This window comes from Gavialis gangeticus, unplaced genomic scaffold (genome assembly GCF_001723915.1).
Source record: "Gavialis gangeticus isolate Ggan-Ray unplaced genomic scaffold, GavGan_comp1, whole genome shotgun sequence".
Lineage (NCBI taxonomy): Eukaryota > Metazoa > Chordata > Crocodylia > Gavialidae > Gavialis > Gavialis gangeticus.
In genome coordinates this window covers 1,769,848-1,793,110 of record NW_017728997.1, presented here as the reverse complement: position 1 = coordinate 1,793,110, position 23,263 = coordinate 1,769,848, and the positions used below count along the sequence as shown (strand labels likewise).

Here is a 23,263-nt window from a genome sequence, read left to right as displayed (position 1 = left end):
AAATAAATATTCTGCTCTAATCTTACTTTTTATATAAACCTTTGGGTCTTATTTTGATTCAGACATTTAATATTTAATATTTTTTTTAACTTTTAAAATTGCATTTGAATTTTTTATTATTGAAACAGCACCAACCAGTCTTAAAAAAAAAACCACACGATGGTATAACTTCACAGACTGCACAGCAGTGTTGTTACATCTGAGTAGTGGTTTATTTGCCAGGTTACTACTTTTTTTTTTTTTTTTTTTTCATTTAAATGCCCCAAAACACCAAGAACTTGCTACAAGTAAAGCAAGGTTTACAAGGGCGCTGTTAATGATTACAACTGGAATCCCTAACTTTCAATATTTTTCTCTTCTATGTTTAAAAAGGTGTAGATATTAAAACTTGAATGATCACTGGAAATTGTTTTGGTAGGAAGTGACTGACTACTGGAGCTTGCTTGAGTTTCCAAGCAGACTGTAGGCAAAGCAAAATGTTAGGGGTAGGAGGGAGGGTGGGCAGGGCAAGGGAGAAAAGTTACCAATATTCCAGGAAAAATAGTAATACAGTTCAAAAGCTACTCTACTTATGATGGGCCAAATACACAAAGAAGGAACAAAGAAATCAACTGTAAAAAAGGTTAGCTTTTCGTCAGCAATTCCTACAGCACTTTATTGGAAACAGCCTGGAAGCAAAGATTCTCCCAAGAGTGACAAGTCAGCAATAAAGGATTAGATTGACAGGACTGTGTATGGAGGTAGAAAAGAACTCTTGGGAATAAACACAAGATGGAGCAGAAAAGGTAAAAAGGAAGTGGAGAATAACTTCAGAAAAAAATAATAAGAAAGCAAATACCTCAGCTCTCCATCCAAAACAGAGCTAAATTATAGCACCTTCCTTTAGTTCCTCTAAACATACTATCTTTTAGGGCATCCATTGCTACAGCAGGATTTCTTACAAGCAGCTGGCAGGACAATTATTTGTTTTTCTTTTGTTTGTTATGACAACATAATACACTGAAAGAAAAAAAACAGCTTCTATTATTTAGAAAGAGTTTATATATAGGTGTGTATAAATATACAAATATGTATATACATTAGGGCTGTGCAAAGCTTCGGTCACTAATTGGATTCAGCAGAGATTCGACCTGATTCAGCTGCCGAATCTCTGAATCCGAATCAAATCAAGAGACCTTTTAATCTCTCTGAATTAATGGGAACCCTCCAAATCAATTCGGAGAGATTCGATGATTTGGACACAGACAGAGCTTTAGATGTTTTTTTTACGTACCTCAAGGTACCAGGCAGCTTGTGAATGGTGAGATGGTGGGGCAGATGGAGCATCCCACAGGAGCACAGGAGGTCCCCAGCTTGCTCAGCAGTGGACCCAGAAGTGGACCAGAAGCACTTCCGGTCCACTCCCAAGTCTGCTGCAGAGTGTGCAGGGGACCCTCCCCCTGCCTCCTGGGTCAGCAACAGGTGCCTCCTGGGTTTGGGAGGCAGGCATCCAGGGTCCCCCAACAACTAATCGCTGAGCCAGGGGAGTCCCCTGCATGCTTGACAGCAGACCCAGAAGTGGACCAGAAGTACTTCTAGATACCTCCCCCACCCCCCTGTGGGATGCTCCACCTGCCCTATCTCAGCATTGACAAGCTGCCCCTGGTACCTCAAGGCATGTAGAAAAAACATTTAAAGCCGTGTCTATGGCCAAATCACTGATCCTCTGAATCAGCATCGAATCTTCAGATTCGGATTTGGCTGAATTGAATAGGGACAGTAATCTGAGCCAACGAATCGAATCACTGTCCCCCGAATGGGGCCATATCCAAATCGAATACAGCCTTCTTCACACACCCCTAATATACATGTGTGTTTATGTTATATGTATACAGGGGTGTAGGTTGTAGCTGTGTTGGTCTAAGGACAAAGATGTATGTCCTTATATGTATACATGCTTTTTTATATACATACATGTGAACAGTTCATCTGGCAATGTAACTTCAAATATCAAATATCACTGTTATTTATAAAAGCTCTTCAAAGAAATGGAAGCAGGGTGTCTGTCCTATTCCCAAAATGGCTTAAAAAGCAAGCTTCAAACAGAAGCGTATTTGGTGGGGGATGGGAGGTATTGACTTTAATTTTGATTACAAGTAAGGGCTGGAAAAAAGAAATGAAAATTCTGATGGGTGTTAGCTGCCCAGTGTAAGACACACATGTAGAATATGATGCAGATCCTAATGAGAAGTCCATCCTAATAGAGAAAATAATCACAGAGTTCAAACTGGCAGCCTCTCAGCAGAATGGGAGAGATCAAAACAAGAGATATGGTTCCTACAAAAAAAAAAAACCCACTTAAAACCAAAAGAAGAATAATCAGGATCAGACGTGTTTGTGGTGGCAGACAGAGAGAGAAGTAGCTGGACAGAACTTGGAAATTAGTTAAGAACTTGAAAAATATAGCACGCAAGTAAAAATGGAAAAAAGGATTCCTGGCATAAGCTTACACAACATCTTTAAAAACAAAAATAGAGGCTGTTTTGTGCAACACCTTGACAGTTGTAGTTGTATAATACTGCATACCTGAGGAGTCTAACATATGCACCAGATCTTGTCCAAATTATTTTTAAATATGCACTAGAAACAGATGGGATTACTTATCAGTTAACATTGCAATGCGAAGCTAGACAAGAAAGGAAATGAAAAAGGAACCAGCCTTTGTAAATGTACACTACTAAAGGTGGCATTGAAGAATGCATTCAAAATAACCAACATACAGCACAGGAAATAACCCGTACTTGTGAGGTTATAAAGCTTTCAGCTACTTCACTTCCCAACTTCCTTCTGTCTAAATCAGATGAAACTTCCCATTCTGTCATGCTTTTTAAAAAGAGTTTTGAGAAATCATGTCCAGTCAATGGAAATAACCCATTTACTTTGACCAACTACTCCACCTCCAATCTTCTTTTTTGAAGGTTTTTTGGGCACATAGGCAACACATACCTGGAACTTTCAGCAGTCCTCAGTCTGCAAGCTTAGGCCTTGGTATGGTAGAGAAAATTAGTGGTCATTGCTAGGGTGACAATAATTTGGATCTGCATTGGATCTGCAGCTGGAACAAGGCTTTAATCTGTGTCTCAGCAAAAAGCTGCTGACCACAAGGCAAAATGGTGCATTAAAATAACCTTGCAGATGCTTAGGCAAGTAGTTTCTTTAACAACGGGAATAGTATGCAATATAAAGTAAATCACTGGGCAAAAGGAAACAGGATGTGAACCAACAGCTATTGTTAGGAGATAAGGTAGAGGCCAGATCTTGGAGAGGCTGCTGAAGTCAGCAGAAAACTACAAAGAAGCAGTGGTTGACCGAGAGTAGCCAGATTCATGGCCTTACACATGCGCTCTTAGTAAATGAAGGAAATGCACAGGCAATCCTATGCTAATGAAGCAAACAGTAAACAGGTGGAGCTTGAGATGGGAGGAGAAATGGGCAGAACAGGAGGAGGGACGAAGGTGAAGTGAATGTTAATGAACCAGATCTAAAGGGTATAAATGTGAAAACTAATGTTTGTGACTGCTCCCCTGTTCATAGACTGGGTGTCTGTGAGGGAGCTCACCCAAAGCTGAATAAAGCTGTTGCGAGTAATGTGTACAAGTAGTGTTTGCTCCCTGTCTGCTCTGGCTAATGAGTACCAGGACCCATGAGCAATTGGATTGTCATCTCCCTAGTCGTTGGGCGCCACGTGGAGTTGGGGTCTAACCGTCATATGGGAAGAATAGCAAGCATCCAAGGTGGTTGTCTTCCATCTCAAGAATATCCCAAGTGCCTCTGAATATTTAATCACCACATATACACATATACACCCTGCAAACATTACTGCCTCCATGTTTTAAGGCAGAATGGGAAGCAAGAAACAGAAAGACTATCTGTCTGAGTTCACACAGAAAACCCTGTGGGAGAGTTTTTCCCAGTCAAAGGCTAGCAGCCTAGTCCACTGACTTTAATACAGTCAAACTGCTCATGGACATTAGTAGTTTCATTGTGAATCAGGTTGGAATAGCTCTTCTCCTTTTCTTCCAAGGCACCGCAGAGAGCAGTACTGGGGTGCCTTAGTACTAGGGCCTTTCCAATGCAGAGGGCTACAGAAGTCTATTCTGACAAGTAGCCTTCACATGCACCAGGTTGTTGGGGCCTTTAAGAAGTTTAATGAAAGACTGTGGGTGGCAACATCTTCCAACTGAATTCTGCACCCTTCTCCTTCCTATCCAAGCAATGAGTTTGAGGAATGCCCAGTGCTTCAGGAAAACTGGATCTGAGAAGGCTAGACCAAGGATGGGTGTTTCTGGTGACCTCACACATCAAACGGAAGAAGACTGGCTTGTAATTTTAAACATTAGTTTGTTTTTTATTATTTGTATGAATGCCTAGAGCAAAGAGGAGGTGAATTAAAAAAAAAAAAACGCAAAGCGAATAAATCATATTACTTACGATAACAGGAGTGAATCTCATCTATTTCCTTTTCTGTCTGGTCCTTTGTAAAAGTCATGCTCTACAAAAATCATACAAATGTTTTATTTACCATGGGAAAATGAAGATAAAGCTGTTTTCCTTGAAGACAAGGGGCTAATAAGAGAAGAGAAACTATTACTCTTATTTACTGCCCACTCTGTAAAATATGATGTCAGAGGAGATAATTTGTTCATCTTCTCATCAGCTTAGATCATCCCACCTGTTACCATTAAATGCACCTGGGCTGGTTAAGTGCTTCTGACACGAAAAATGAGAGAACAAGCAAAACAAATAACTTCTACCCAATGTGCCCTTGCTTTGGTCTTACGATAGGTTCAAGGTCAGGACAATCTCTCTGTCTTGCTTCATAAAATCCCCTGAACATTTTTCTTGCAATTATATGCACTAGGGCTTAGTGTCTGATCTGTAATTCTTATGGAACAAAGATGGCCAACTTACATTTTCACTGGTTTTACTAAATTCAAGTTGAGCCCGAATCTTCTCATTGTTTTCAAGTTCTTTAATTATTTCTGCCACTGTAAAAAATACACAAGCATTGGAAATATTATATACTTATAAATTAGGATAAAGGCTAAAACAGCATTGAAAGGAATTATCATGAAGCAAAATGACATGAAACCAAATGCATTGACTTTGTGAGACTAAAATCCAGATGTGAGTCCCAAGTGGAAACAAAATGAAAGGTCCTGTCCCAGTGCCCAGCAGACATCTGAACACTGTGAAACCACCCACTATATATACTGATATTACTAAAGTGTTGCAGCCTGGGCACAGGATACAGAGACAGGACACAAAGTCCAAAGCCACTGATCTTGACAAAAGTGGCATGGGGAAAGTACTACAGTGCCTTCCTACACCTGGCTCCCAGCCAGTCCCAGGCTACCAATATCTTATTCCCCAAGCAGGAAACTCACGGAAAATATTTTTTTTTCCCAAATCAGATTTTGGCTGAATGTTGTAAAAACAGATTACAGTTTTCCTATGTTTTGTAGACAGATGTTTTTCTATCAAGTTTCCATTTTGTAGTACATATTTAAATGACAGAGGTTAAATAATTAAATATTTTGCTTACATTCTTTTTTTAGCTCCAAGAGCTACATCTCAAGGCAAAACAGAATTATCTGTATGCTGTGGTCCAGATGCCATGGTCCAAAGAAGTACATACTACCAAAAAAACAAGTCAAATGTATCTGGATAGTTAGGAATTAGACACAAATGAGCTCATTAATACTCTGAGACAAAGCTACAGTTACGCCAGATTTGGCATGGAGTAGTTCACCGCCTAGATTACTCCACATTTCTATGCTTCAACACTTCTGCAGAACCACTAGATAACTATGCACCTTTATAAAAACAAACACTTTCATGAGACATTGAAGAACTCCACGTCTGGCCAGAGAAAGAAAGCTTCTTAAATTATGAAGAAATAAAGCATGTAAAGTATCAGGGTTTAAGCAAAATCCAGGAATTTGGCACTCATGTGTTTTTAGTAATTCAGCTCTCCTTATTTTACAGTGCCCCCACTGCTAGATTTGAGACCAACTGCTGTTTCCATTATAAATCTCGGACTTCAATAATCTAGCCTTAAAAACAGCACACTGAGTCAAAACGTGGTAAATGCATGCAACGTTTATGGTCTGCTAGCCACAGTACTTCAAACCCCTGTGAAATTATTCATTTCACCACTATGGGCAGTATGCAGACAGGGACCTGATGGTACTTCATTACAACATTTGGGAAGCATCACCCCAGGATCAGAGCAATGCCTGGGACTCTAAAAAGAGGTAGCACAGCACCTAGATCTAGTGGGTCATTGAGGAGTATGATTCAGCAGCCTTATCAGAACTGCTTTGTTATGTTAACATTGCTATAATCTAATACACAGTTTTGAAATCCCAGTTTCATGAAGCCTCCTTTTCCACTACTTCACTTCTCGGTTACTGTTTTTCCTTCAGTAACCACTCAGTTTCATCCTTCCTCCACAAACATTCATTTCCTGTAATTTCTAAAGAGATTGGTTTTGTTTAATATTTTCTTTAAAATTGTTCTCTGAAGATTGGCTAATTTGGAACCAAATCATTACGGGTGTGCGAAACGGGCTGTATTCGATTTGGATTCCGCCTGAATCGGGGACAGTGCTTCAATTTGTTGATTTTGATGACCGTCCCAATTCGATTCAACCAAATCCAAATCTGACGATTCGATGCTGATTCAGACAATCAGCAATTCAGCCAGAGACATAGCTTTAAATGCTTTTTCTACAAACCTTGAGGTACCAGGCACAGCTCATGAATGCTGCAATGGTGGGACAGATGGAGCATCCCACAGGATGGGGGAGGGGCAGGGGGGGCCCACGCACTTGGCAGTGGACTGGAAGTACTTCCGGTCCACATGCCTGTCCATCTCAGCGATCAGCCACAGGGGGACCCTAGGTGCCCCCTCCAGACCCAGGAGGCACCAGTCGCCGAGCCAGGGGGCAAGGGAGGGTCCCCCACATGCTCCGCAGCAGACCTGGAAGTGGACCAGAAGTGCTTCTGGTCCACTTCTGGGTCTGCCACCAAGAACACAGGGGACCACCTGGTCTCCTGTGGGACACTCCATCTGCCCAAGCATCTGAGTGTTAACGAGCCGCCTGGTACCTTGAGGTACATAAAAACACATTTAAAGCAATGTCTATGTCCAAATCATCAAATCACTCTGAATCTCTCCAATTTGATTCAGAGAGATTAAAGGGGCTCCTGATTTGATTCAGATTCAGCTGCCAAACTGGGCCAAATCTCTGCCAAATCAAATCAGCGACCAAAGCTTTGCACAGATCTACAAATCATACTCCCTTGCTGTGGGCTACAACCACCAGTGTACCTTAGCAATGCTATTCCAATGGCTACTTGGACTCAGGCAGCCTTTTAACTTTAGACTTGACATGAAGTTCTATCAACTGAAAATTGCCATGTAATGTAATTACCATGTCCTATAAATATGATAAAACATTATTCTCAGGAAATACAGCCTAATTGGCTTCTGGCACACTTAAAAGTTACATCCTTTAATCTTGTAATCTTGAGTCAGGCATAATAGTTTTGTTTTTTATTTATTTTAGACCAGCATTCCTCAACCTTCTTAGACCTGGGGCACACTTTGATAGACTCAAGGCACCCTTTGAAAAATGCCAGGTCTTGGGTTTCACTTTTTTTTTTATTACAAAAAATAGAGCATTACTTCTGTTACAAACACCTCAGAAAGACCACAACAAGTCAGAATGTTTTTTAATATTACAGTTTCCTGTCGAAAATCTGTTTATGCAACTCACAGAATCATAGAAAATTAGGGCTGGAAGAGACCTCAGGTCATCTAGTCCAACCCACTGCTCAGGACCAGGATCATTCAGCCAGGGCTTTGTTAAGACAGGCCTTAAAAACCTCCAAGGATGGAGTTTCCACCACCTCTCTAGCTAATTTGTTCCAGTGTTTCACCACTCCTCCAGGGAAAAAGTTTTTCCTAATATCCAAGTTAAGCCTTCCTTGCTGCAACTTAAGACCATAGCTCCTTGTTCTGTCATCTGGTGAGAATCAGAAGATTGCCCAACAAACATCTTAAGTAGATTCAACTGTATAAATTATAATAATAAATAATAAAAATAAATCTGATTGAGGATTATTTTATTTTTATGATTAAAAGTGACTACCAAGGAATGGGCTTTGCAAAAAAGCATAAGAATTCAGGCCTTATAAACCACAATATAAAGAGATTAGCTATGACATTTAAGTCAACTTCCATCTTTGGAACTTGAAAGATATCAAATCCTTTCCTTATCAATGTGCCAATTGTTTCTTATTATTCAAAATATATGAGTAGCTTCTTGCCCATAGGAGCTAGTCGGAATAAAGAATGGCTCCACTGTTTAAAAAGAGAGCCAGCAGAAATCTTGGAGTCAACATGCCCTTGCCAAGATGAGTATTTGGCTGTCCTTCATTCTTCGTGTCCTACGGATGGCATTTTCTAAAGAGAATGCAACCCACACACAAACAGCAATTTGTTGTTTAAAGAAGTGTATAGTATAATTATATTAGATGTTAAAACAAGTTCCAAAGCAAAGAAAAGTATTTAGAGGCATCTATAGCTATAGTTTAATTATAGTAAAGCACTGCCACACACCTACATTGATGGAAAAAGTCTAGGCAGCAGTACATTTTCTTATTCATTAATTTTACATGCTACATTTCATCTCTTGCTTATAAATCTAGTAAATCCAAAAATATATCCAAAATGCTGAAAAATACAGTCCAAGTAATTATTCATGCTATTACCTGGCATTTTTAAAAACCTTCAGTATTTCCTAATGATGAGCCAGAAACTTGAATTTGGAGGTAGAATGATTCACAGACAAGATCAGTACTGTCACACAACATTTGTGTCGTATTTCATAAACAAGGAAGTGATGGAGGATTTCAGCTCAGTGGAAGAAGAGGGTTTTGGGGTTTTTTTGGTGGGGGCTGGGAAGAGGTGGGGAAGGGGTTGCTGTTTTTAAAGTAGTTAAGTGATAAATTATTTCGGGTCTGGATGTTCTCACAGCACAGACACATATTTCTGGGCTTCCCTGGTTTTAATCTGTTTTATAGTTTCACAGGTCATAGTTAATACGATTAAAGAAAATTTCACCCAAACCTGTGTTCTGCCAAAATCTTCCAAGCTGTCTCACTCCCACCTCACAAATTGTTCAAAACAGGAGCTCACTTGTTAGGAAGTGCTAACCGCTCTATCATAAGCTCAACTATCTTACCTGATTTAGGATTTAAAGAATCACATTGAGCATTGTACACATGCACAAATTCCTGATGCCGTTTAACAAGCTGTCGCCTGGTTCCTTGGATAGACAGCCCATGTTCCTTTAACTTCTTCTTCAAATCCCGATCAGAAAGTAAGTTGTAAACAACTTTAGACAAGGGTTTCCTTTTGTGACCAGAACTGCAGGGATGGAGTGGGGAAACAAACACAACAACAAAAATTAAAGGCCAGGAAATTCTTTCTTCTCTACAGGAAAATCAATAACTTGCATAGCTACAGAGCTTTCCACTCACTGTATATTGCAATATTGAGAAGAAACTTTTCACCCACCACTGAAATGCAGTCAACTCTGTTAAGACAAAATGTAGAAAAGCAAAATACGACTGTCCTAGTTTGAATTTGTTTGGCAAGCTAGAGTGAACCCTTTATCTCCTGTAATAAGCACCACAAAAGCTTGAATAGCCACAGTAAGCAAACGCTTCTTCTCAGTCAACAGCAGTGCTAGTATACAAGTAAATCAGGTATAGGTTCAGCACAAACTCACAAAGATATGGACGCTCTCCTTTATTACCAGAAATAGTTCTTGATGTGCCTTGGTTTCCCACTGAAATGCTGGTCAGACATTAATCTGCTTAAAGATTTTTACAAGGTTGCAACTCAAGATTTGTCTCAACAAACTTTCCAGTTCTTTGGAAGAAATGCTTTGAGAAAAAAAAACAGCCAGGAAACTATCCTGAAAATGCATTTGTAGATGCCACCTGATAAAAATGTGTCAATAATGCAGGATACTATATTAAGAAAATGAACGGCACTCTCAAAAGAGCTGAGTACTAAAAAGGACTCTACTTCCTGGCCTTGCTTAATGTCAAGTAAGAACATGAAGCCAGCACATGAAAAAAACTACTTAACAGGACACTGTAATAGCAAATGGAAGGCTCAGCATCACAACTTCTATTATCCTGAACAACCATGGCAGTATTATGCGCAATTATAGTATTCTAGGAAAGTCCAAGTGTAGGTGTAGATCTCCAACTGGTAAAATTTAACCAAATACAATCAGTACAGGTACAGAAACTCATGTAATGCTTAGTTAGTCTCCAAATTATATAATCTTTTACTAGTTATAAAAGATCAACACAGTTACTGATGTTTTGCATTTGTGAAGTAGACTATAATAATCTCCTTGTAGAAATTCAAGAGTAGATCTCTTCATTATTCAGGTTAAAACAGGTGCGGGCAAAATATATCCCACAGGCTGGATCCAGCCAGCCAACAGATTCAATCTGGCCCATGGGTTGATGGCCGCCAACTCACTGGATCTGGCCCAAGGTGGCCCAGCAGCTCCGTCCACCATGTGGTGCCGGGTGGGCAGGTGGGACTGCTTCCACACAGCAGCATTAGGCATCAGCTAATGCTCCATCAATGAGCCTGGGTGGAGCTTCCACCACCATGGGCAGGCAGCAGTATCAGCTGATCTGCCACCTACCCAGCACAGTGGAAGCTCCTGCCCGGAGCCCTGAGCTGGAACCTGCTGATGGCATCAGCTGTGGACCCAGGCAGGAGCTTCTGCCATGCTAGGCAAGCAGCAGCATCTCTCTCTCCCTCCCTCTCTTCTCTGTCTCTCCCTCTCCTTTACTCCCTGCAGAATGGGTAGAAGCTATTGTTCGCCAGGAGCCCTAATGCTCAGCTGTGGCCCCAGGCAGGAGCTTCTCCTACACCAGGTAGGGATCACTGTCAGCCATGACACTATCAGCAGGTTTCACGCTGGGGCTCCAGAACCTGCTGGCTGTATCCACAGCTGACACTGACGCCCACCCAGCATGACAGAAGCTCTGCCTGGGTCCACAGCTGACACCGGGGCTCCTTGCAAACTACAGCTTTGGCCAGGTTCGGGGGTGGGGGGACGGACGACACACGAGGAAGGGAAGGAGGAGGAGAGAGACAGCAGGTCAGCTGTGGACGCCACTGGCAGCTTTTGCATCTGGAGGGGGGAGAGAAGGGTAAGAGACAGAGATGGATGTGGCCCTCAACAAGTGCTCAAAACTCACTAAGTGCCCTTCAGCCAAAATAATTGCCCATCCCTGGACTAACAGCTTTCTAATTCTAGAAAAAAAGGTAGCATACTTTTTATTTGACATGTATATTCCCTAGTCACTTTTAGCTCACCACACTGAAAATAATCTTACTTTACCACAAGAGAGACTTTAATGAAAATCCTAATGAATTATTTTTCCTATAACCATTCTACCACAGCTAGCATAAATATGCATTTTCTCACAATTAGTTTCAGGCAAAAAGTTATTAAAAATGTTACTGAGGAATGTCATTTTTCCACTGAATGTTGAAAGTTTTTTAAAACTCTTACAGAACTTTCCGTTCTTATAGGTAGCATGATCCAGCAGACAAGGCACATCTACACGTGTGATTTAACACACAGTAGACTATTTTACTGCTCAACAAAGTGTCATATAAAAAATTGCGACATGCTAATGCACAGTAAAATAAGTCTACTACGCATTAAGTATCACTAAAAAAGCATATAAATGTGCTACTGCACATTAGCACAGCCAAATGTGCATTAATTTAGTACCTCACATTGGAGGGCACCTATACATGAGCATGAAGGCTGCTCCAACATGCTGTAATTACAGCATGTCAGAGCAGACTCAATTAATCGAGTCTGCTGCACCATGGCAATTACTGCACTCCAGCAGCCTCCTACATTCTCATGTATCAGCATCACCGCGCTTAAAAATGGCAGCAGGGGCAGCTGAACTAAAGCTCATTGAACAAAGCTTAGTGCAAGTGCCCCCACCGCCATTTTTGTGTGTGGGATGCTGATATACGAGCCACTCTCTGAGCCACTCTAAAGTGCTGCCCTCCCTACTCCCCCACCTCCAGAACATGCATACAAGTAACCAACAGTACTAAATTTAATGCGCATTAGAAAAGGCATTAATGTACATGTAGACGCACCCACTGAAAATAAGTTTGTAAGCGACAGAACCTAGCTACCCCAATTTTAGAATTCAGCAGATGTTGTTTCAGCTCTAAGAAACTTTGCAGCCTCAGTAAATCTGTGCTTCCCTATGTTATAATTAATCTCTAATGTAAAATTTGGAACTAAATTAGCAGCTCCACTAAAATACTAGTCAATTCTCAACAACAAATTCTGTATTTTTACATTTAAGACCAAACAGAGACTGAGCACGTCCTAGAGAGAGGAACTGAAGACATGCTATTACTACTGAAATCTACAATGTTATTGCAATAATATAAACATATTTTCACATTCATGCTTAAATTCTACAGTAGTTAATTGCTCATGCCAACCATTTTCTTTGATACTGCTTTAAATTCTGAGGAAATTAGGTAAAAATGAATTAAAATTATACAAAACAATGGTAGATCCTTTATCTTCCATAGAGAAAGTGTGTTTCCATTGCATACTTTTCACAGGCACTTACTGCTAAAAGTAATAAAAGAACAAACCAGAGATCAAAAACTGTCAAAATATGTTAGTTAGCATCTGTTTCATACTGTGCAGTACAGTTCTGTGGAAATGAGACTGACTGAGATAGCTTTTAATGCTTTCCCTCTCTTCCTTTGATGAACAAAAAAATGCATTTATCTTTGTTAGCTAGCTCCAAGTCCTTAATATGATTTTAAATACATAAGTCTTGTGGCTCTCAAGAAAGCAGCTCATCATACCTTCTACTCTGTCAATTTTTGTTGCTCTGATGCAAATATCTCAATGAAGGAAAAAGAGGGCAAAAAAATTCATGCTTTTCAGGTTACCAGTCCTGATCTGATCAACAGTCTGATTTTAAAGACATTTTAAAGCAATGATGCCTTTTCAGGAAATGAAAAAACAAAGACAACTTTACGCTCAGAGTGCTAATGCTGGAAAACAGAACTATAGCAAAATTAACGTAGAAGGCTATATTAACATAAAACAATACAAAATTTCAACAGACATTTTACTACCATTGTAGGCCTAAATATAGTGCTGATGGTGAACTTACCTTGTCAGGGGACGAAAATCACCACCATCATTATTTATACTACAGTTTTAATGTATAGCACGTAGCATGTGTGGAAGAATGCATTTTGCTCTCTTATAATCTACAACCTACTTCTTTCTACTACAGTAGCGGAGGAAACTCACCAGATCCATATTTCTTACCTTCTTAGGCTGTCCTTCTTCTCATCCCTTGTCAAACAACTATCTAGATGTTTGTTTATAAACTGCTCTGGAATAGCAACCCCGCAAACAGGACAATCCACTGAAACAAAAAGAGAAGATGCGCTGACGGTGGAGTTCTTTTTAAAAACTAATTTCATACGAAAACTTCAATTGATACCTGTGGAGAGTAAAACCCCAGAATTCAAGGGGCGGAGGAGGGATTCTAACATGTTTCCGAAACACGCCAAATAATTATTTTTAGCATCTGTTTCTATTTCTACAACATGTATTTACAATTTTGGAAAGCATCCTCTCCATCAGAACAGAGAGAAAACATGCACTTTTACCTGTGTATCACATCTCTGCTCCTATAAATATAGGAGCAGAGATGTGATATAGATATAGACAGAGATGTGATATAGATATATGATATAGATACTGCAAATATAGAAGACATCAAGTGGGTTTTAGGTCACTTTTCTCTTTCTTCTTTCATCTACCATAAAATTCAACTCAAATGAACTTTTCATGTATTTGTGCTCCCCATAACACATTTTGAAAACAAACTTACACTGCGGTGTGCTATGAGTGCAAAACTCATATTTGCTCAATATGGCTACTAGGGCTGTGCAAAGCTTTGGTAGCCGATTTGGAGGAGATTCAGCCCAATTCAGCAGCCGAATTTCCAAATCCAAATAGAATCGGGAGACCAGTTAAAAGCTCCAAATCAAATTAGAAGCCTCCCAATTGATTCAGAAAAGATTCAGCCCGATTCAGAGATTTGGCCATAGACTAAACAGGCAGCAGTCCTCAAGGACGCTGGACACAGCTGCCTCCAGCTAGTAAGTCTCTTGTGATGGGCAGAGGGAGGGGGGGGGGGAAGATCAACACCCCCCACAGCAAGGGAGGAATTGGGGCTGGGGCTGGGGCTGGGACAAGCTGTCCAGCCAGGATGTGGTAGTGTGGGCAGAGCCGTCCCTAGAGGCTTGCAGGGCCTCGGTGGAGGGCCGGGGGGTGAGTGGCAGCTATGTCTGCATACTTCTATAGTAATACAAATGTAAAAAAAAAAAAAAAAAAAAAAAAAAATCACTGCAACTTTAACTCCATTTCAATGAGGGTTAAATTTACATCAAATTATAGCTACCTGATACTGCTATAGGATGACACAAATGTAATAGTTAGATCATAACTACTGATGGGCACCCCTGAGCAGCAGTTCCCCCTTCCCTTTTAAAGCAGTTCAAAGGTACTTTTGTCCATAGCCTCTGTGTAATTTCTACTTATTTGCAAAAACCATGCAAAAGTCAATAATGGTTATCCGATACAACTATTTTTGAACTACCAGCTCCTCACACTGTGTTCCGAATCAAAGATACATTAGCCAAGAATAGTACAATACACAGAATAACTCTACTTATTGTATTATTCTATTTGAGGTTTATGGTTCAATTCCCAATTTAGAGTCAGACGTAGTAATATTTTTTTTGTAACTGCTTCAGCCCCTGTAGATCCTAGCGAGAGAACGTCTTTTATATTGCTTGGCTAGCTACATCATGTTTGTTGGAATAACTTCTGTGTAATGGATGCTAAAGAGATCATCAGACCATTTAACTGTTTCCCATAAAAATAGTAGGCTTAAAATGTCCAGCTCCACAGGACTAAAATGAGGAGCAATAAAAAGAAAACTTTAATGTCAGTTTTTAATCAAAGAAAGTGTTTTCACGATGCGCAACACAAGGAAGCAGACCTTTTGGGTAAGCAGATGCCTCTTTCAAATACTAATTTTTCTAGTCAGATGTATACTTTCAAGCAATGTCCAGCCAGCACAGGAACAGTTACAAATTTTTGAGCGTTTAACTAATAATACACTGCCAAAAACAGATTTAAAAGAAGAAAAAAAAGCTGAAGAAAGATAATCTGTTTTTTTATAATCATCAAAATTAAGATGATTCTGCCATATTGTTGTAGCTGGTTTCATTATCTCAAATAATGAAAATGATTATTGTATTTATCTCAGCACTACAGAAAACAGCCAGCTATGGAAGAGTGACTTTTGGGGATAACTTAGCAATACAATTATTGACTCAACTGTTATATTACAGGACTAAGCTTAAATAATAAATATTAAATTCCCCTGAACTGTAGTTATGATAGAAGAGGGCTAGTAAAGATGCAAGCACCAAAAAAATCAGGATTTCTGTTTTGTTTTAACTTGTAACTGAGTAAATGTGTTGCCATACAGTGCTGTTTTTACAAAGTCTTGCATTTTAGTAATAACTTCTACAAAATTAAACAGTATTTTTATCACTTGGTGTTCAGCCAAGATTTCTCATCATGCCTAGGGTGGCTGGCACATTATCCTTGAAGACTTAGCAGCAATCTAATGCCACTTACTACCCTCACAGGTGTACCAATGCCACTGCTATCTGAATGAAGCACACAGCAGTTAGAGCAGAAGGTAAAGACTTATACCTTTCACCCCAAAATATTACAAAAAGATTAATTAAACTTCAACACCCACTAGGGGAAGGCAAGCCTCCTTCAGATGTGATTCACGATTTGGGTGCATAAGGCAAACTCACCGTAGACCACTCACCTTTTGTAACTACTTTCATTGAAGATGTAGAAGGTTTCTCAGGATTCCTACTGCATTCAGGAGTCTTTGTTGCCTCTGTTGCACTGATTCTGTGATTCTCTCCAGTGCTAATAAAACTACTATCCTTTTCCTGCTTAATTTTGGAATCTTTATATTCTGCTTCATCAACAACAGATTTCGCAGTCTGAGTGCTTTCTTTCCTCCAAAAACTGTCGATAAGTTGCTTATCTTGCTTTAAAGATGAAGAAACCATGAACCCTACAGCATGACTTGTGCCAATAGAAAGTTTGCCATGGGTCGTTGGAGGAGAAACTGGTGGAGAATCCAAAACCAACTGGAACAGCTGTTGCCTAGAAGGATGCAAAAGGCAACATGGCATTCAGATAACTATAGAATTGCAGCATCATAGAAAATATAAGGCTGGACAGGAGGTCATCTAGTCTAACTGCTGCTCCAGAGCAAGACCATCCCTATCTAACTCATCCCAGGCAAATGTTTGTCCAATCTGCACTCAGAAACTTCTAGTAACAAAGTTCCCACAACCCCGCTTGCTAATCAATTCTAGCGTTACATCACCTTCACAGCTACAAAATTTTTTCTAATATCTAACCTATGTCTCCTTTTTTAGCCCCTTACTCTTTTCTACCACCTGCAGACAGAGAAAACAATTTGTCACCATCCCCCTAAAAGCCCTTTTTTGCACTTATAATCTATTGTAACATTATTATCTTTTCCCTATGCACTCTTCTCTTCCCTTCTTTAAGAAGGATATAGTACATGACAATAGAAAGGCAAGGTGTCTACAGCTCTAAATACAATCCTGCCTGCTAATCATAGAAAATCAGGGTTGGAAGGGACCTCAGGAGGTCATCTAGTCCAAGCCCCTGCTCAAAGCAAGAACGTCCCCAAGAATTAGATCATCCCAGCCAAGACGTTATCTAGCTGAGTCTTAAAAAACTCCAAGGATGGAAATTCCACCACTTACTACCCTCCTTGTGGGAAAGATTTTCCTAATATCTAACCTAAACTTCCCTTGCTGCAACCTGAAATCATTGCTCCTTATTATCATCCACCACCACTAAGAACAGTGCAGCTCCATCCTCTTTTGAACCCCACTTCAGGTAGCTGAAGGCTGCTATTAAATCCCCTCTCAGTCTTCTCTTCTCCAGACTAAATAAGCCCAGTTCCCCCAATCTCTCCTCAGAAGTTATGTGCTCCAGCCCCCGAACCATTTTCACTGCCCAACACTGGACTCTCTCCAATATGTCCACATCCTTTCTGTAGTGGGGGGCCCAAAACTGGACACAGTACTCCAGATGTGCCTGCACCAGTGTTAAGTACAGGAAATAAGCACTTCCCTTGATCTGCTGAACACACTCCTGCCAACACAGCCCAGTATGCCATCAGCCTTCTTTGCAACAAGGGCACGCTCTTGGCTCATATTCATTTTACTGTCCACTGTAACCCCCCGGTCCTTCTCTGCAGAGCTTATGAATCTTGATGAATCATGCACAGCTCATGAATCATCCTGTTCACAGAATACAGGCAACAACAATTCATTTATAAATTCTAAATACCTATATAATTTGGTGTTTGATTTTGGGTTTCAGAGCTCCCCCTGCCCCCTTCACTCACCAGGACCAGGGTCCAACTACAGCTTTGCCTCCCGCTGCTTTGTGGCAGAGCAGCTGACATGCCAGTGCTTTGCCCCTGCCCCTGTTCGTGCCCATTACTGCCAAGCCACAGCACCCCTCCCCTGCCAGCCCTGGCCCTGCTGGTGCCCCTCACTCCCAACCCACAGCCCCCGCCACCCAAGGTGCCCCTGACTTGGGACCTGCAGCCTCCCTCCACCCCCATCCCTGCCATTGCCCCTCACTCCCAACCCACAGTCCCCTACCCTCCCCAGCCCTGCTGGTGCTCCACTCCCAACCCACAGCCCCCTGCCACACCAGCTATCAGGGCTACGAGACCAGGGCCAGGGCCGGCAGCTCCCTGCCCCACCCCAGCAGCACCTGAACCCCGGCTGCCGTGCACGGGACCTGGCAGCTGCTGTAGCCTGACCGGAGCATGGAGCCCAGCCCCTCCACATCACAGCTGGACCAGACCAGAGCAGAGTCCGGGGCAACAGATGCAGGACTCAGAGCTCCCTGCCTTGCCCTCTTCCCAAGGGCCTCTCTGGCCCAGTGGCGGGACCCAGCACAGGAGGGCAGCGTGGCTTCAGTGCTGCTGCTGCAGGGACCCACACACCAGACACACCACTGTGGCAATGCTCCCCCGTCCAACTGCCAGCAGCAGGTTTAGCAGCACAAAGTTGTACCTCCCGCTTCACCATGGCAATGCAGTGATGTAGGGCTCCCTGTAGCAGCAGCAGCACCAAGCCTCTCCACTCTGCCATGCTGGGTCCAACTTGCTGAGCCATGCAGGCTCCTGGGGCGAGGGCAGCAGGATGGGGAGCCTCAAGCCCCCACCGGGCAGTCCACATCCTATCCCGTGGAGGGACATGAATGCCCCCCAGGAGTGCATACAGTGGCAAGGAGCTGGCTCCCCCACCCACCCTCCCCAGCTGGCCCTGCAGACACGCATTCCCACCCCAGCCCCAGTACCACCCTGGCTAAGCAGTGTCCCCAGTCCCAGCCACCAGCCCTGCCCTGCTCCCCACTTTGGAGCAGGTTATCCCAAAAGGTGGCGGACTCTCCATCCTAGGAGGCTTTTAAGACCCAGCCAGACAAAGCCTTAGCTGGGATGATCTAGTTGGGGATGGTCCTGCTCTGAGCAGAGGGTTGGACTAAATGAGTTCCTGACGTCCCTTCCAACCCTCATTTTCTGTGATTCTATAACCATAGTTTGGAAGCTGATACAAAACATGGAGCTCCCAAAACCTCACAAAGGAGCAGAAACCTAATGGGAACCCCAGAATCATCCTCATTTCCGAATAAATTAGGAGGAACAGGTTGCTAGCCTCTCTGAAAGGTCCCTCAAAAGTAGGTTACCCTCCATCTCTTTCATGCTGTATGAACTTGGCAATCCTTTCAAGCACACAGAGTTGGCTAAACTAGAAAAAAAAAATCAAAGACAGTAAGAGATTTGTGGAGAGGGATAAAAAGGCAACAAAGGGGACATGAAAAGCATAGAGGACAAGGTAAAGTACACAAGATGGAAGAGAAAGAGGTCAGAAACAAGTTCAGGAAGAAAGAAGAAAGGGACACTAAAGACATCACAGACACACCATAAAAATAGAGAGAAAATGGTGTGCAATCTAGAAGAACAAGTTATTTTTCACATAAAAGAAAGCAGGAAGTAAAGGATCTTTTAAAACAAAAAGTATCAGAACATGTCAGTGGGTTACATTATAGCACACAGTAGCAGAGAGCTGTTTTACTCCTTTTCACTGTGGACAGTTTTCTCCCTGACTTGCAGTGCTGGATAATGATTTTCAAACCATAGTTTTATGCCTAAAAGTATCCCCACCAGTTGTGTCAATGACTCAGGAAACAGAGAGGGCCCTGCCCTCCCCAGAAACAATGGTACTACAGGAGTCCTTTCTCCACATTTATCCCTGCCCTTCTTGAGTATCACTTAAACTCAGAAGCAGTGACAACAGCCCACTCAACTGAAAAAGCCCATTAAAGTATGAACCACAAGGGCCTGAAATATGCCTTGTGTTCATCACCTCCACACCCCATTAAACCCATTTGGGAAGCAGGTAACTTGACCTGCAGAATGAGTTTACTCACAAAGTAGGATTGAGAAGTGTTCCCACCTGGAAGCATCTGTTAAGTCCACCCACCAGTATACCACATTGCTTTTGCTGGTTACCTGGGTCAGTCAATCTATTCACCCATGTGCTGTTTACTGCCACACAGATATCCTGATCAGATGTAAGCTTCGTAATTGAAGGCTGGCGCACAGCCATCCGTAGCTGACAGCACTTTCAGCTCCGGAGGAGCTCACCAACCTGTATGATAGTCTATCAGTTATTAGGCATGCAAGCCTACTGCTTCTCCGTGGCCCCATGATGAGGTCTGGGACTTCATTACCCTTTCAAGAAGAGGAGCATACACAGATGCCTCTGAATTCTAGTTATGAAAACACACACAGGCAGAAGCTGATATTTGAATTAACTAAGGAGATGGGGCACAACCAGAACCCAAAGTAGTTCTGCACGAAGCGAAAGAAGCTCCAGCTGGTTATAAGTTTTAAGGACAATAACAGAGGCTCTACAAGAAGCCAGGCTATATTTTTGCCAAGATCCAATCATTCAGCTGCTACATTTCATGCACTTTGCCAACACCCCCACTAATGTCAAAGAAAACACAGACCAGAAGACTGATCCTGACATCCAAGGTCTCAGTAGTCAACCCTGAGGCAGAGCTCCAGACTCCCTCCCCCCCAGCAGATAACAAAACTGTGGAGGAAACCCCTTCCAGTAATTACCTATAATACAGGTCTACTAAGGGACTTAAAACGGGGCAACCATGTTAGACTGCCACCTCTGCCTCCCCTCCACTTTTAAAGCCCTAATACCAGCTGCTCCAATAAATGTCAAGTGCATCAAGACCCTGCAAACTCTCCCCTCTAAGCATATTTGGCTACACTAACAGCGATGGACTGAAGTAGGGACCTTTTAGGCAAAAAAAAGGAGGTCACTGCTTCGGGGAAGCTGTGCACAAACAGCTGTCCCACTAGTAGATTACTCTGTGACCCTATAAGTTTCCAGTGACTTCCAAAAGGTATCCCACAATGCAAAAACTCCCAGAACATGTCGCACAAAGGTGGAGCGAGGCACAGCAAGATTTCTGATCAGAACGCTGAATGTTAGCTTCAAATCACAGTGCAGCACAAATGCAATGCTCTGGCACATAAGTAGCTTAGTAGCAAGGTGGATGGACACACTGCTCATTTTCTAGAAGATCCCTGAAGCATGTTCATTATTCCTACTATCCAGGGCTTCCCCAAGCAGTAACGTCAGGTACCACAGCATCTGATTCCCCATACCCAGCAGCCCAGCCCAAGCTATCAGGCGTGCAGTTTAAAGACCTCAGTAGGGGAAGCCCTTCAGCTCCAAGCCCCCCCGTTTCTGGACAGGGTTGACAACCAACTGATTGCTGGGCAAGGGACCATTCCAGACCCTGGTGTGGTCTGGGCGCTGGGACTGACAATAAGCTGATTGTTAGCCCTGGTCACACATTGAACTTAAGGCATCATGGAAACCTGCCATTAACATGTTTTACATTCTACGGGGAACATTTTTATGGCTCGTTTCCTATTTTATGGTACTTTAAATTGGGTGCACATGTAGCATTTATCCACATATACTCTTCCCATTTCTGCTGCGGTTAACATGTTAATCGCAGCATAAATGTAACATGTATGGGGGCCCAAGAGACACACCTAGAAGCCAGAGCTTTAAATCAGATTCTTACAGATTACAAGATTACCCTAACACTTGTAAATGGCAATTTACATTAGTCCCAGGACATCGAACTGCTGCAGCACAAATTAGACAGTCAAGACCAATTAAGAGAAGCAGCAAACAAACATTTTTCTTGTGCTTATAATTAGATATGCCTTGGAGATTCCTAATAGTCAAAAGGAAGTTTATTCCATGACAGACTTGTAAACACCAAAAGGTCTAACTTGCTTTTTCATAGAACTAAGCTTAGGGGAAATGTAAAAAGCCAAGTGATTAAGAAAATAAACACACTGAAATTCACTTCAGTGAACAGGACCTTACTGCAGGAGGTATAGACTAACTAGCTTCTTGGTAAGAGTTTAGAAGGGAAGCAAGTTTCACCCTAAAATATCAACACACTTTGAGGCAATAGTATGGTTTTTCAAAGCCTTAAGATGTAATCGTTGGCATTTGAGAGTATATCTTTACTGCATGTCAATGAACAGTATTGTACAATATTGAGACATGATGGACTGCTGCACTCTGCATCATGGGTCACCCATAGATGCACCCAAATTAGACATTTTATTCATAAATATTTGAGCACAAGTCACTTAAGTTAGGGGCTGTATTTACACGTTCCCATTGGCACAGAATTGTTCTTGCTGACGATGTTTGCCTTACAGAAAAGAAATGCAAATTTCTTCAGTCTCTCCCACATTCCCATAAGGGCAGTCGAGCATAAAAAAAAATGGGCACCGACAGTCATCAAACTGATTTATCAAACTCTGCTTTTGAGTTATTAAGCTGCAGTTTTTATACAGAAAGCCAGTGGGTACCCTTCACTCCACTGCAGCAAAACTAAACTGTGTACAGTTCAGATAATGTAAAGCAGCCCCAAACACAATAATTTGGCTTGGTATAAAACTTCAGCACTCAAACACAACTACTAACAAAGACGATTAATAGGTTTCTAATTGGCGATAGCCAAAAGCTTTGCTAGTGGCCTACAGCCTTGTTTTCTTCTGCTACAGCGCTAAATTTATTGCTCCCCTCTTAGCTTATTCTCTCATTGTCATCTAGAGCACATTCTTTTATCCAAATTACATGTCCTGCTATTTATAACTGTGAGACAATTACTTTTTATTCCTTTCTTTGCAGCATGGAGAAATGCCAGACCCTAGTTGACAGATTTATGAATTAAATTCACTCTTCAGATCAATCTACTTACTCACTACATCTTAGACTGATATATTTCCCCACGTTTCCAAAATGTCTTTCCCAGGAAAAATAACACTACATGCCTATAACTTGCAAGTCTCACAAACACTTCAGTGCTGCGATTACAGCCCCTTCAAGGTTCATGGGAACAGCCAGCCCAAGTAACAGGAAGAGCCTTTTTAAAAAGGAGTTTGGGCCTGTGAGACGGCGATTTCAGACCCAGCTTTGTTTGAGCCTAACAAACCCTTTAAAAGGCTGAAGGAGCGGCAGGGAAAGCTACTGGAGGTAAGGCATCACCTAGAACAGATAGGGGAAAGGTCCTCTTGGCCCCTGAAACCTTCTTCACTCAAAGGGAACAGCTTGGTGTTACTTGGTAAATGCGTATTTAAAGGACCAAGGTTCTTTGGGTAGACTGATATATTTTATTAGCCAACTGAGTAGTTGGAAAAAAGTTTGTTGCAAGCTTTCAGGCACAGTCACCCTTCTTCCGGCATAGGGAGTCTCTGCCGTTCCAAGACGTCCAAGATCTTCCTTGGAGATCTCAGACCAGCAGAGACTCCCTACGCCGGAA

The 23,263-nt window shown here is 41.9% G+C and overlaps 1 protein-coding gene across 2 annotated transcripts in view; it reads right to left on the bottom strand.

The window, feature by feature from the left end:
* RAD18 (RAD18, E3 ubiquitin protein ligase) overlaps nt 1-23,263 on the bottom strand; it is a 149,037-nt gene that overhangs the window by 81,530 nt on the left and 44,244 nt on the right. For both annotated transcript variants that reach the window (XM_019504687.1, XM_019504688.1), the window contains exons 5-9: nt 16,080-16,429; nt 13,484-13,583; nt 9,293-9,477; nt 4,951-5,027; nt 4,471-4,531 (exon numbers count right to left, since the gene is read on the bottom strand). In XM_019504687.1, coding sequence (XP_019360232.1) covers nt 4,471-4,531; nt 4,951-5,027; nt 9,293-9,477; nt 13,484-13,583; nt 16,080-16,429 — 773 coding nt within the window. The remainder of the gene's footprint in view (nt 1-4,470; nt 4,532-4,950; nt 5,028-9,292; nt 9,478-13,483; nt 13,584-16,079; nt 16,430-23,263) is intronic.